General features: G+C 38.2%; 1 protein-coding gene across 1 annotated transcript in view; it reads right to left on the reverse strand.

The window, feature by feature from the left end:
- EDIL3 (EGF like repeats and discoidin domains 3) overlaps positions 1–16175 on the reverse strand; it is a 485725-nt gene that overhangs the window by 252500 nt on the left and 217050 nt on the right. The window contains exon 3 of the mRNA XM_069962882.1: positions 11795–11923. Within this exon, the coding sequence (XP_069818983.1) occupies positions 11795–11923 (129 nt within the window). The remainder of the gene's footprint in view (positions 1–11794; positions 11924–16175) is intronic.

A 16175-nucleotide genomic window follows, 5' to 3' on the forward strand; every position in this document is an offset into this window, starting at 1 on the left:
AAGTAATTAATAATTATTATCTCTTTATTTATCACACATAAATCTAACATATATGTCTCACTGTATACAACTTTATATTATGAAGTCAAATAACCTGCAGTTTATTGTGTTCTGTACAAGATTAGGATTCAACAAGTGAAAACAATGTAATGTCATGTTTATTATTCCAAGTTTGTAGACTAGAAATAAAGCTTGCTGTGTTTTATGTAGGATTGTGCTAATGACTGTCATGCCATGTTAGATTATGGGAGTGAGTGGGTAATGGGATCCCTAGTCACGTTTTTAAGCTCTTTAAGGGGTCAAGCATCGGTTTACAAGGAAGCCCCCCTCAAGAAGGTACCACTTCAGAGCAATGGCTTTCCCTTCTAGAGGAGCACTACTTCGCATGCCTTTAAATTGGCAAAAGGACTCCCTATGAAAGTTTAGTGGTGTTCTTAAAGCGACACTGGAGCCCCACAACAAAGGTCTTTCTACTGGACAGCTAGCACCCTTCTATGTTTTTGTGAAAATTCTGGCTTGTCTAATAATCCTTGATCATGTTTCAAGACTCTTTAAGGGATTGAACCTACAAGAAAGCTATCCTGCATGCCCAGGAAAGGACATGGAGAGGCTAAAGAACAGAGTAGGTCCATCCCGGCATGAGGCCACCTTATTGTGGTGGGATGATTTGCACTAGTTTGTGTGTTTACAGGAAAGCTATTTCCGCACCAGAAATCAAGTTCTTTTTCCTTCCAGAGGAGAGCTACTTTGTATACTGAAAAAATTTGTTCACACTGACTTCATTGTTTTCAGTAGGTAGCACCACTGTAGTGATAAGTCCCCTGAAAATCTGCTGAACTTCACCGTAAGTCAATGGTGTCAGTCAGGATTTATATATATATATATATATATATATATATATATATATATATATATATATATATATATCGATCATGATGTTGTTTTTAACAAAAGCTATAAAGATAAAGTGAACAGAACTTTATTGATGGATGAGTGAGAAGCTAATCTCATACAACCACAGATTTAGCCATTACTGTAATTTCAAAGGTACTAGACAATATACTTATGAAACAGTGGACAATATGGATGATGCCATCCAAACAGTTTGACATACTACAATGATTTTCTCTGTCATCCCAGTGACCCCCTCCCATCATTATTGTGTGGTGCAAATGGTTACCATGGAAACTGGGGCCTAACAAAGCATAACTTCTCTTGGTATATGCAATGTAATGGATTGCCTGTTAGTATAACACTGATGGGCTATAATTAAAAATGAAAAGTATACCTTGCCTCATAAAAGAAAAAAACAGCAACATGGATGAAAAAAGCCACAATAGGTCTGCTCTTTTGAAATTGGAAAAAAACAACAATTATACAGTACTTAAAACGCTGCTTTTATGTTTTCAGGGAACGGCCGCCCCTTTAAAGGCCCATTCAGATAATTCAATAAAGTATAGGACAGAGTATGAATGTACAGCAATGGAAATAGCGAGAGATACAACACAATTAGGAAGCCAAGGAGATGCCAAGAGCTGATTTAATAGCAGATTTAAGCCATGCGTTCAGTTACTGGGCACCTCTCCAAATAGAAAAAGAAACTTCATAGAAAATATGGCGCACCACTGCCCTTTTAGCCAATAAACCATACTGTACATAGTTTATCAAGAATATCATTCAGCCATTTGGGGTATTTAAGGGTGTTACATTTTATGGCATATAGAAATCCTAACCTGAATATATATATATTTAGAAAGAGAGAGAGAGAGAGAGTTAGTTTGCATATTATTAGGCACATGTATATTCTGTACTTATCTTTATTTTACATTACATACAGGCTTGTGATACCTGTTGTTATACAACTGCCTGCCCTTGCTCTATGCGGTTGGGAGTTAAGGCCCTATTCCACTGCCTGACTCTGAGGAACAAACGAGCGCTGTCAGCACTAGTTTTCTCCTCCTTTCCCTTTGCTGCTGCCGCCGCTATTCCGTGTAGCAGCAGCGAGCGGGAGAGTGCGGGGGGGCTGCCCGGGTGATCACTAGATCGTCCGGGCAGCCCATAGCATACAGCAGCTGTCTGCTGCCGCTGCTCCTCTTGAGGGGCAAACGACATCGGCTAATTGTTGCCTTCTATTCCACGGGACGATTATTGGCCGTGACGGCCGATAATCTTTCCGTGGAATAGGGCCTTTACAGTATGTACACAGGGTTCTTGCCTGGGTCCTGTGACTGCCTAGAACACGTACAGTAGGTGGATCAGGTGCCTATTAAGATGGGATAGTCTTACAGTTATTCTAGTAGGTGCCACCTGAGGTTGTTAGAAAGTTCAAGCGCTGTATGTGTGCATGACTGCTGCAACAGCTGTGGGATGAGCAGTGCTGTGGATGGATCTCATTGTAACATAGTAACATATATAATACAGTAAGGTAAAAACCCCTATGAGGCAGATGGCAATTGCTCCATCACAGGGAGAAAACTCCTTCCCGACTCCAGTGGCAATCAGAATAATACCCGGATCACTGGAAATCTAATGCCCATAACTTGTAATATTATGTTTTTCAAGAAAAGCATAAATGCTTCCCTTGAACTTATTTAATGAATCGGCCATGACAACATGTGGCAGAGAGTTCCATAGGCTCACTGTTGGACAGGTGCTTGGCATGTGTTGCACCAAAAGCTGGCAAGGTCGAGAAGGAAGAAACACTGTCGGGTGTAAGAGCTGCCTGTATGGGTGAAGGCCACCAACATAGAAGATGCTATTTGTGTCAGTTGTGCCCCGCCATCGGCACTACTGTAGAGGAGCCTGTCACAGTGACATTACTAAGGGGGTACAAAAGACTTGGCCAGTGAATTGAGAGGGTTAGGAAATGGCAGCAATGGTGTGTGCATTGTTTACAGCAGACCTCTCAGCAGCTCTTTGCTGACTAATATTACATAGAGTTTACAATCGTTTTTTTTACGCTAAATCAGGAGATATAACTCTTATTTCACCCGTTGTTACAGTGCTGAAATATAGAAGTGATTTAGAAGGGTTTTACAAGTGAGGAGATAAAGCCTACAGGGCATTCCCCTTGGCAGCAAAATCCCGCAATGTTCAGCCTGTCATTCTAGACAACGTGGCAGTTTACTTGCAGGCATAGAGGTGTTATATAGGAGGAAAGCGGCTAAATGTAGCTGCACTTTTGCTGCCCAGACGAACTCCATAACCCCTTTACTTGCAGTTGACAAGCACACTAATGTCTGTGTGACGACTATTGCAGCAACCCCAGAAATTGGACATACTGACCAGAGGGTACAGTGCCCTGTCTTTCCCCTTTGCATCTTGGCAACCCCTTACATCTAAACATATCTCAAACTACAGTTGGTATGAAACAGTTGCACACAAATGCATCTTTTTTTCATTCGTTTTTTCTGCAAAAAAAAAAAGCATGAAAAAAACATAGTAAAAAACGCAGTGTGAACCCGGCCTTAAACAGATTTGTCAGATTTATGTCCAACATGAAGTGCTTTATGGCCTTTCAAGGTGCTCTCTGCTACCACCTGTCCAAAGCAGGAAAAGTTTTTTATGGGGAAATGCTATTGCTCTAGATAGTTCCTATTATATAAAGAGGTGGCAGCAGAGAACACTGTGTCATACTGGAGAAAATACACCACTTCCTGTAGGGCATACAGTAGAGGATAAGTACTGTAAGAATTGAGATTCGAGATTTAAATCTATATACCTAGTTACAAGGAAAGATAGATTCCTGGAATTTACAGCTAATTCTGACTCTTCATTTCAAACTGGGTTACATTTTTCTAGCCTGCCAATAGTTGGTAAGCATGTACACAAAGTACAATAGCTTCTAATTTGGTGCCTAGTGCATTCTTAAAGGAGAATATGAGAAGGTTAGACAAATCTAACCTGCTTATAGCCCCCTATAGCACTGACGACACTGAGCAGAAAGGTATGGATCTTAACTTCCTCCTCTGCCATGGTCCTGGGCTGTTAGGCAGGGTAAACTCCATTTCGGAGCACCATTAAGGAGTACTGCTGTATCATTTAGCTGAAAGTTCAGTGACACGGCCAGCGAAAGTCCAGTGACACGGCTATGTCACCGAACGGCCGGTGTCATACACTGTGTGAACCCAGACTAAGGCTATGTTCACACTACGTAAGAGACTGGCCGGTCTCAGAAAAGATTATCCTGGCCGGTACTGCGCGCCCGCATCAGAACTCCCCACAGCACACAGTGGAGCCGGAGCCACCTGCTCCATAGTGTGCACTGACAGGTCAGTTTTCTGTGGCCGGATGGAATCCCAGCCGGAGCGTATACTATGTGTATACTCTCTGGCCGGGATTCCATAGATGGCAACAGCACGTATGTTTTCGTATAAATCACGGCCGTTGTTACAATCGGCAACAATGGCCATAGTTATATGAAAATATACGTAGTGTGAACATAGCCTAATAGCGCGTGACCAACTACAAGGAGGAAGGTAATACACGTACCTTCCTCCTCAGCATTCCCAGCACTATGGGGGCTATCAGCAGGTTAGATTCGTCTAACCTGCTAATAGTTCCCCTTTAAGCTGTACTTGTCCATCCATATATAAGCTCTTTTTACTGCAATCAATTTTTGAAATATGACATGATTATTTGAGTTACTGCCACTTCCTTGACTGACTGAACCAGTGTGAACATTCCCCTCTGACCTCGGAGAACTGGCACACAGTGAGACCAGCAGTTTCTGACACGTTCAAACGACTGTGTTTCACACCAACAATCAGTGAACAGTCAAAGTCACGTAGATCACAAGGAACCTCTTGACCTAGTCTGGATGTGTCTTTAATATTCCAAACTGCTGCTGCACAATTCTTTGATGTTCTATTTGCATTAATGAATAAGTGTTAAAGGTCTACATAGGAAATCTATCACAGTGTATATTTCCCATGAAGCATCGGTTTAAATACTTTCTCTCAGTACTCAATGTTTCAGCAGGGCTGATGAAAAACTAAATATGCAAATATATGTGGATATATTATTATGTTTTTCATTCATACATTTATATAGAGCTAAAATATTCCAAAGTACCGTACAGAAATTGTCACCACTCATCAGTCTTTGTTTCTAGTGGACTTAGTATCAATCAAACACATGAAGAACATACAAACTCTATGTCGATGTTGATTTCGATCAGAATTAAGTCCAGGACCCTAGTGCTGCGAGGTAACAATGTCAACCACTGAGGCACCTGTCATCACACCTATGAAATAGTTAGACATATTGTTCCAACACCATGGGCGTTGCTACATACTTTAAGATCACCATTTTGTGAGCCTCCAATCTTTTCTAAAGGCCTTCCACAAGATATTAGAGTATATTTGTTGTAATTTGTGTCCATTTAACCATTTTTAAGGATAGGCCTTAACGTTGGATGAGAAGATCTGGATTACAATCGCCATTCCAATTCATCCCAAAGGTGTTTAATGGTGTTGAGGTCAATGTTTGAAGGCCACAACTAAGTAACATAATGCTTTACTGGAAATAAGGGCCGTGAACAAACACTAAAAATGCATCACCATACCTTCAGCCAATATGAATTCAGATAGGTAGCAGACAGCTGCAAAACCTACATTTGTCTGTCCGATTGTTAGATAATGAAACATGTTTGATCACTCCAAAGAACATATTTTCAGCATCAGCCTGCTTTGCACCACTACAAATGACGCTCGGTATTGGGCATACTAACGGCGGAGAGAAAAATCCATTAATCAGCAGGAAGCTCCCCTCCCTTTTGAAGAATAAAAGCTTTACATGTATGCCCTGGTACATGTAGCCTGGATGTCTCTCTATCTGTTCTGAATCCTCCAGTGAGCTCATTTAATAATTTAAAATAGGATTTCATTGAATAGTATGTAGGCACAATTAAGAATACCACAGAAAATATAAAATATTCCTAAACAGCACATATAAAACCAAATCCTAATCCACTCAAAAGACAACTAGTCTAACTATAGCACACAATGTTCAAGAATGGCATATCATTTTAAAAAACAAAATCATTGGTGTGATTCACCCGCGGACATTGCTGCATGAACAACATCAGGATTGTATTTTTATGATGTTGCGACTACTGATAGGATGAAAGATGATCAATGAGCTCAGTGAAACTTTGTTAAAGAAAAGGAAGGGTAATTTGTCATTTGTGATAAAGCTAATTTACAATGTAGGGGAAGTGAAGTGGAACGTTAGACAATAAACAATTACTCTTTTCTTCTCCTTTTTTTTTTTTTTTTGCTACATGTTATTTTACCATTTATTTTATGTTAATTAACTATATAGAATTTGCCAACTTTAGCTTGACATTTTTAATGTGAGGCATTAAATGTCAGTCTAAAGTTTTCTGCATCGTGGTATGTAGTGCTTTAAATGTTAAGCGGACACGGTCATTTTAATAAACTTTGCATAAAACAATGGTACGAACCAGTAAAATACATTTTTCCCTGTGTGTCAGTGTTTTCCTGCTCCCCTTCCTCCTACTAAACTCATCATTAACTCTGAAAACTGCTCCAGTCTGGGTTGAGATGGATCAGTTCATAAAAGTATCAGGTTACAGCAGCCCATAGAAAGTCTACCAGAAGTGGGTAACAGGAAAGTGGTGGGGCACTGAGCATTAGATCTCATCCTATCCCTGAATTTCTGAATTTAGTGTTCAGTGCTGCTCTATAATGTCCTCCATGCAACCGCTGCTGCTGCAACTTGTGAACTATAGAGTATTGGGTAGCAGAATCTACTCTTGCGTGTGCAGTGTATGGAAGCATCAAAGAAATTAGTCTCTAATCACCTATTCAGGGACAACAGAAAACTTGAAAGGATGCCTGAAATCTGGTGATATTCTAAACAGTTATATGATAATGGACTTTATAACTAAGGATTGGATAGCTAATCTTAATAATTTATTCCACAAAGCGATTTTTTAATGATTAACGATAAACAATCTCAAACCACCGTTATGGTGAACGACCTAAAATTTTTCACCCAAATACACGAAACGACGATTGTTACTTATGATTGTTCTTGTGGTCGCCCAGTCGTCGCTACTGCATTTGTCGCTACTGCAAACGACCAAACAACGTCTTATTACATACGAATGATTTGCAAACAATCCACAATAAAAATAGGTCCAAATTCTATCAAACTACCAACAATTTCTCATTGGTCGTTTAATCGTTGTCTATAATTACGCTAAACGATTATCATTCAAATCTGAACGATCTAATGTTTTTTCGTCCCATAGGACAGGACCCTGTCATCAGGATCCCCAGTAACGCTACTCCTGCAGTGGCCTCTACATGAAATTCATTCAAATGAATAGCTAACCATTTAAATGTAGCTTCATTGAACTCTCGGATCTCACCACTCTGGATAACCAAGGGATATGCTAAATGGGGGTCCCATCTCTTTGACATTTGCACATTGGTAGGGTAATCTGGTCAACTTTTAAAAAGTAGATGATTATTATTATTATTTTGTCAATACATTGCTTTAATAAAGTTTCTAAAGGTACTATATAGCCTGATAAAAATATACAGTGCGTGTTTTGTTTGTTTGTGTGTTTGGGGGGGTGTTTTCCTCTATAGTGCCGCTAACAAAAATAACATCTCACATCTTGCATGGGGTCTATTTGGTTTGAGCTCAGAAATAATAATTTATGCCATAACATAGGAATATGTATGGCATAAACATATGTGTGTGTGTGTATATATATATATATATATATATATATATATATATATATATATATATATATATATATATATGCCAATTATGTCCTTCATCATCTCATTGTGTGTGCTTCTCATTTTGAGATCCTTGTTCCAGTTGGCTTTTGCATATGGATTTTCTATAACCTAAAATAAATAATGTAAAGCAAGAGTTAACATTGTTCCATTTACTTGTGTCTGATTAGAGAAACAATATTCCTTAGCGCTATTCGCTGCCTTCACGTTATCGATTATTTACGGAGGAGGTAATGAGGTGGAGGTTTACACAAGTACAACAGTGTAGGTGAAATAAGCAAGTATAAAAAGTTTTACAAGATAATGTCAAGCTGTTTAACTGTTTAGAGATACAAAGTGTAATTAACAATTATATTTCTATCCCTTGTCTTATAGCACCAGAGTGCAGTATTTGTGCATGCAAGATAGCACGGTTTATTGGCAATGAATAATTTGGCAGCATCCTGTTCCCATAGTAGCTTTGCTGAAGGGAATAACAACCCAAAGGCAAACTGTAATAATCTCCGTCTCCCTGGCTCCTCACCTTATGAATCTTAAATGATTATCACTGTCATCTGTGCATACTTCTTTTTAATGTGACAGAATGCAGGGAACACAAATACCCACAAAAGAGGATATAAATAAAGGCAAATGGTATTCTTGAGAACAAAAAGACATGTTCTGCAGAAGGATTGTGGAGTCAAACAAATTAAAACTCAAAAAGATGAGAAATATATAACAGAGGCGTGATCCTGTGGTGACATGAAGAAGAAAGAAGAGCAAGAAGAATTATTATGGATACTACTAGGAATCTTAAAATACATCATTCTGTACAGACCTACTAGAGTAAAGGATTAAATGCATGTAACTGTGTGTCCATGTGGGAGTAATGTAAACTGTTTGCATACAGTAATATTATATATATATATATATATATATATATATATATATATATACTATACTAAAAAAAAGTTGCAGAATAACACTATGTGAGGCTCAGGTAGGGTACCCAGCCTTTCAGTCCCAGACCCAGGTCCCAATAGCAATACAGCAATCTGTAGGAAAATGACATCTTTGTCATGTAAACACGGCCTGCAGTAATGTGTCAGGTAAATACTGTATACACATGATTATAGACAAGGTCAGACTAGAATTAGATCTTACCACAAGAAGGCGTAAAATTGTTTTCCCCCGCTAATAATAATAATTATTAATATTATTATTATTGTTGTTATTATTATTGTTCATATATAGTGTATATATATATATATATATATATATATACTGTATATATATATATATATATATATATAGTATCTTATTTCAAAATATTTTACAGCACCATACATAGCTTGCCATGACTCAAATTTCCCTCTGTCCACAGAGAAAACTTGTAAACAGTATCATACCATACACCCTTTCACTATAGACTCTATCCTACAGACTGTTCTACATTTGAACAGGGATAGTCTAAGTAAGGAAGCGTTTTGCATGTATGTATGTATGTATGTATGTAGGATAGCAGGGGGGTGTGTATGTTGTATTCACAGGTTTTAGTAATATGTGCATGTTGATTCTTCCATTAATAACTGTAATGTAATACGTCAGTTATACCAAGCCTCAATCACAATTTATTCTTCAAAAAACTATCCTTGATAGTCTTTCCCGTATTAGGAACTTCCAATCATAGCACCATTACAGTCAATGACTGGGTGCTTGTCTATATTCAGCATGGAACATTATGTGTTAACTCTAATACTCTTTTTGACAGCATATTTATTTATCGTAGAGATGATGATCACAGTGACCACATTTCAAAGGGCTTATAATATTCTTTTTAGGCAGTCGAATCGGGATAATAAATACCTGTAACCTTATATACATTTCAAAGACGTAAAATTGCAAGGGGGGTCAACTGCAAAAGCCAGAGGTGTTTGAAGAACTACATCAAAGCAATGTATATTCAGAGATAGCTCAGAAAGACCCAGTGGTGGGAGCAGATTTGGCAACAATTTATGAAATTGACACACATCAAATGCTTGAATTTCCCAATACAGAATGCAGTGCATGTGAATGATAAAATATGACATTTCCTCATTTACAATCATAGACAGCAAATAGTAATAGATACTGTATAGAATTAACTTAAACAGGACTTAAACCTAAATATTGTTTGCCCTCAGGTACAATAACACTTAAAGGGATGTTTTGATTGAATGTATTAAATGTCGTAATTTAGTGTTATGCAACTACTTTAGGAATTATCCAGCCTTAGTCTTCTTATAGAAACAGCACAACTCTTGTTTGGGTGCCATTTTGTTGTTCAGGTTCAGTGAAGGGAATGGAGCTGAAATGCAATACCAAACACAACCTGAGGACTTGGATGATAGCTGTGTTTTACTAATCCTGGATAATCTCTAAGTTTCTTAGTTGTTTGAGTTTAAACGATAATCGTTCTGTGTAATTGCAGGCAGCAAGCGAAAAATCATTCTTTTGTCGTTGATCGTTGATTAAGATCTGAACCTAAAATCATATCTTATCATATCTACCCTGAGTGATTGAGAGATTTTCAGGATAATGTTCAGGATAATAGTGACATGTAGTCATTATTAATAGCTAAATCTATTTTTAATATGTAACTAAAATGTAGCCTGCGATATTGATGTCATTATTAGCTTTGAGTGTTCTACCCTGTGAACTGCATAGACTGAAGTAACACCTGCTCCTCTTACTCCCTCTTGACTACAAGAAAGTATATGTTTAAATGCAAGCTCATGCTGATAGTTCGATCTGAAAGCTAAGGTGAGCTGGAAAAATACTTTTCTCTTGCTTCCAGGTCAGTTTTATTCATTCCTTTAATGCTTCTGTGAAAGTGTCACATTGGTTTATGCTAGTATTGAGTTAAGAAAAAAAGGTTTTCTTAATATAATATTTATTGTTGCTAATTTGTTTATAATATAATATTTATTGTTGCTAATTTGTTTATAATATTTATTGTTGCTAATTTTTTAGATATGATACTGTACTATTTCATGATATTATGTAAAGTGCTAAATAAATAAATAATCATACAACCAAAGGTATAGAAATTCCCATTGAGATCAACAAAAAGATATATAGAGACTTACAGGAAATTTATGCTCCACAAGAAATTCGGGGAAGAATATACAAGGTAGCTCTCTCTCTCTCTCTCTCTCTCTCTCTCTCTCTCTCTCTCTCTCTCTCTCTCTCTCACACCATCTTTTCAAGGTGGCTTTCTTTTCAAATCAGTGTGTCACTTATACTAGAAGTCTTAGAATATGACTAGAGATATAAACCAAACCGAAAATCTCTCTAAAAGGAACTAGTACCCATCTGCAGACAGCTGTTTTGGGAGTTGTCACCCCTGTCAGTACAAAGCAGGGTGTTGGCTATTGAGAGGTCTACAACCAAGAACTAAACAAAACAAAAGTCACTTAGAAAACTTCTAAAATACAACAAAAAAGCAACACAAGTGATTAGAATCACTTTAACGATACATTCACAATATTTACTTTTTTTTTTTTTGCAAAGAATGTAAAAATGTGAAAAGAAAAAATGTTTTTTTTTTTGTTTTTTTTTAAAGAACAGCTTGGGCTGCATTGCATTGAAATCAATGTAACGCTGCTCGTTCTATTTTCACACTGTACCGAGCAATGGTCGTTGTTCTGTACGGTCGTGAGAATAATTGTCATGTCAATTAACAACGACCAGTGTTACAGTAATAGCAGCCATTATTAAGTTTCCATGCACACACGGACTGTTTTTTTTTCCGGCAGTCCGTGCATCCGTGTTGTGCATGGAAATCAATGTTAATTGATTTCCATACACACTCCTAATGGGTCATATGGAAAACAATGTTCATGTGGCCATCAGAACTGTGATGGCCGCAGGAACATGACAAACACCAGCTGGTGTCCGCCCTGTATAACAATGGCCGTTGTTATACTGTGTGTGAACATAGCCTAAACCAGGATATTATTCCCAAAGACGGCTTTATAATTGAAGTGTCTTACTGTGCTGGCAGTGGATTCCATTAAAGCCATGAGGACATTTGCAGACATATCCAATAAATGTATCGCCCCGATATGCTTCACTGATTTCACAGAATCCACCATTATGGCAGGGGTTTGGATGACAAGGATCTGAAAGAAACATGAAACACAGGTTACAATAAATACTTGTTGTGATGATGCTGAAGTTCTAAAGATAGTTTTATTAAAAAATGTAAAGCAATACGTACATGAGAGCTGTGAACTACTATTTCATCCTGGATGTATTACACACACACTCACAAACACACACACACACACATACACAAAACTTAAAATAAAATCATTAGTTACTGGTCCGACACGCCATATGCCAGATAACGTTAAGCTTGTCAGATACAGTCTCATCATCTGTCAATCATGCACTTTCTAGGTTTGGATTCTGTAGCCAGCCCCTTTATTTTGGATGATACCTTTTCTTATTTTAATAAGACAATTATATCCTTAAGCATTTTAGTTTGATTTGTTGACTGTAGCCTTGACCATTGAATTGTTCTTCTCCTTAGTCCTGGTTCAATATCTTACTCTAAGTAAACATCTATCTTAATCTGCCCTCTGCCATCACAGCTACTGCAACAAGCAGATGCATCACCTGCAATTCCCTGATACATGTTCAGAAGCAGAATCCGAGGATCTGAAAGGCAGTTCAAAGGAAACCAAATTCCCACTAGTTGGTCTTAGATCAAGTTATCAATCTACTGACTACCCTGCAGGAAACTGCTGTTCATACTGTCAGATCACATCTACTTCGAAAAGTTGGCTTGTAGGCTACAATATTGGTTGTTCTTTTTCCTCCTTAAATCCCTGCAGAATCAATGAGGTCGTGAGTGAGGACCCAGTCCAATGAGCCGAAGCATATGGAGCTAAATCTGTTTAAGCAAATTGTTTCTCATAGTGTAACATGGAAATTTTTTTTTGTACTGAATAAGTTTAGGAGCAGTATAAGAAAACAATTATTCAGCCTTAGCGATTTCATATGACTATGTGGGGAGAGAGGGTTATGCCAACGTCACCTCCTCCTCCTCCTAGGTTAATGAGATCCTCTCTCTCAACAAACTTTACAAGGTTGGCAAACAAAGTTAAGTTGTGTTTAGACAAGAGAGTGTTATCTGACAGATTTTTGAAGCCAAAGCCAGGAATGAATTTGAAAAAAGGAGAAATCTCAGTATGACCTGTTCTGTGTTTATAGTCTGTTCCTGGCTTTGGATTCAATAAATCTCTATGTATAAACGTACCCTAAGGGCCAGTTCACACTGAGCAAATGTGACGGAATTACACGACGGACCCTCAGTTTAGCACTGTCTCTCTACGGAAGGGCTTGTGTCAATTCTTTGAGCGGAGTGCGGCAGGAGCGGAGCCCTCCTAATTCCGCCACATTTACCCAGAGTGAAGATAAACTTATGGTGTGTTTACACAGGCAGATTTATCTGGCAGATTTTGGAAGCCAAAACCAGGAATGCATTTGAAAAGAGGAGAAATCTCAGTCTTTCCTCTATGACCCGTTGCCTGTTTATGGTCCGTGCCTGGCTTTGGCTTAAAAAATTTGTCAGATAAATCTGCCTGTGTAAACGCACCATAAGATGGTGTACTTAGTCAATCACTTACTGAGGCAGGATACTGCTATGGACAGTTATTAGCTAAGTGGGTTGTCACAGCCAAGACAGGTCCATCCCGGAAGGAGAGTGGACCCAGGTAGTAGGTAAGGATTTTTAGAAACACATCAAACATTTTATATATCCAAATAATCCTGTCACTAATATCTATCACTAGATATTGCCGGGAGAAGTGCAATATACATCATTCTATGGAGATATAAATCGTGGCATGGGGGTGCTGCTATCTGCTATATTATTAATTCTGAACCTATAAGGATGGCACTTTATAGGTTAAGTCACATTTCAATTTTCCATCTAGAGACCAGATAGACTGGGATTGATCTATGACACTGAAATTTACTTTAGGAACCTAATTAAACATGGTTTGTTGGGATTCAATAAAAACACACAAGCTTTATCTATAACAAGAGTGGGCGAATATCCAATACCCAATTTCAATAGCCTCCTTCTTTCTGCTCCTACGTCTCAAGCTGCTTTTTCTTTTGAAACAACAAAGATTATAAACATGACTATGTTTTTTTTTAGAACACGTTGGCACAATGGTCAGCAGAGTTTCTATTAACGTTTTATATCCTTCTGCTCTGGTTATCAAATGAACATACACTAACCTGAATGACAATGCACAGTCTATTGTTGTGTTTGTCTAGTTGTGTTTGATACATGTAAACCTTGACAGTGCATTGTCTTCATACGAGGTTTCAATGAATTACTCACGGAATTTCTTTATGTGAGAAACACTAGACAAATCCATTGTAACCTCATATATATATATATATATATATATATATATATATATATATATATTGCAACAAGGACTACATATATATATATATTTTTTTTTTTTAAGAAGAATAGAAGGGAATAGAGGATCAAAAACATCACATTTCATCACATGTGAGAGAAACTAAGTTTAATTTACATGAAATAACCTTATTTAGCTTAAATATAGGTATTGAATGTTAAAATGTGTCTTTGACTGATTAAAACAATCTGATGTTATTTTTTTACTTTGTTTCAGAAGTATTATTTGAGGTTTAAACTTTTAGACTGGCTTGCCAGAGTATCATAAGATTCTTCACTGGGTTTAATGTAATCACCGACGCTTATGGACCACTTAAGGACAATTAATACATAACCTTTAATAATACTTTAAAAACAAGGTCCATACAACATGTACACACAAAAAAAAAACCATTGGTGCCCTATATATACAGTGTGGTATCCTCAAGAGCACTAGCAAAATAGAAGGAACAAATAACTAAATAGACACAACAGGAGTAATGGTCAAGGCTGTCACAGGGTACAATGATCAGTGCTATGGTAAAGGGGGGGGGGGTTGGTGCACCCTCAGCTGACCCTAAATAGCCTCTTACCCTGCCTTTTGGGGTACCCACCTCCTTAACAGGGTGGCTCCAACCACGGTGACAGTCCCTCTCCTGTTGTAAGTGCTCAGGAGAAAAAAACAAACAAAGAGACAAAAAGCAAAAAACAGTGCAACACATGTGACAACTTACAATCACCTAAACGTGTAATTGCAGCAGCACAATAGATACAGAAATGAAATTTACAACACTCGTTCCAACGCGTTTCTACCGTCCCAATATGTGACGGTTTCATCAGGGAACAGTCCCAGCACTCCAAAATGGATGTGCCCTATAATATTAGCTGCTGTGAAGATCTCCTCTCAATAAAATGGACCTTTAATAATTAAATGCAATGATATATGATAAAAAGGGTAACTCGTAGTATATACTGTGGTGGGGAGCGCCAGTTATAGCGCTACCAGCTGTACCTCTACTACTACCAATACCCATGACACACTAGCAAAGATACTGTCATAATGTACATGTCTAGCCGTCACTTAGCGTAAGATGTGCTGAGTCAGGAAATAGTGATAGCCCTCTCACAAGGTCCCAGATGATTCCATGATCCCCCCACGATGAGATGGAATTCATCTCCATCTCATCGTGGGGGGATCATGGAATCATCTGGGACCTTGTGAGAGGGCTATCACTATTTCCTGACTCAGCACATCTTACGCTAAGTGACGGCTAGACATGTACATTATGACAGTATCTTTGCTAGTGTGTCATGGGTATTGGTAGTAGTAGAGGTACAGCTGGTAGCGCTATAACTGGCGCTCCCCACCACAGTATATACTACGAGTAACCCTCTTTATCATATATCATTGCATTTAATTATTAAAGGTCCATTTTATTGAGAGGAGATCTTCACAGCAGCTAATATTATAGGGCACATCCATTTTGGAGTGCTGGGGCTGTTCCCTGATGAAACCGTCACATATTGGGACGGTAGAAACGCGTTGGAACAAGTGTTGTAAATTTCATATACACTCCAAGTAATTTCTGTATCTATTGTGCTGCTGCAATTACACGTTTAGGTGATTGTAAGTTGTCACATGCGTTGCACTGTTTTTTGCTTTTTGTCTCTTTGTTTGTTTTTTTCTCCTGAGCACTTACAACAGGAGAGGGACTGTCACCGTGGTTGGGGCCACCCTGTTAAGGAGGTGGGTACCCCAAAAGGCAGGGTAAGAGGCTATTTAGGGTCAGCTGAGGGTGCACCAACCCCCCCCCCCCCTTTACCATAGCACTGATCATTGTACCCTGTGACAGCCTTGACCATTACTCCTGTTGTGTCTATTTAGTTATTTGTTCCTTCTATTTTGCTAGTGCTCTTGAGGATACCACACTGTATATATAGGGCACCAA

Source organism: Dendropsophus ebraccatus, chromosome 3, assembly GCF_027789765.1.
Source record: "Dendropsophus ebraccatus isolate aDenEbr1 chromosome 3, aDenEbr1.pat, whole genome shotgun sequence".
NCBI classification, from domain to species: Eukaryota; Metazoa; Chordata; class Amphibia; order Anura; family Hylidae; genus Dendropsophus; species Dendropsophus ebraccatus.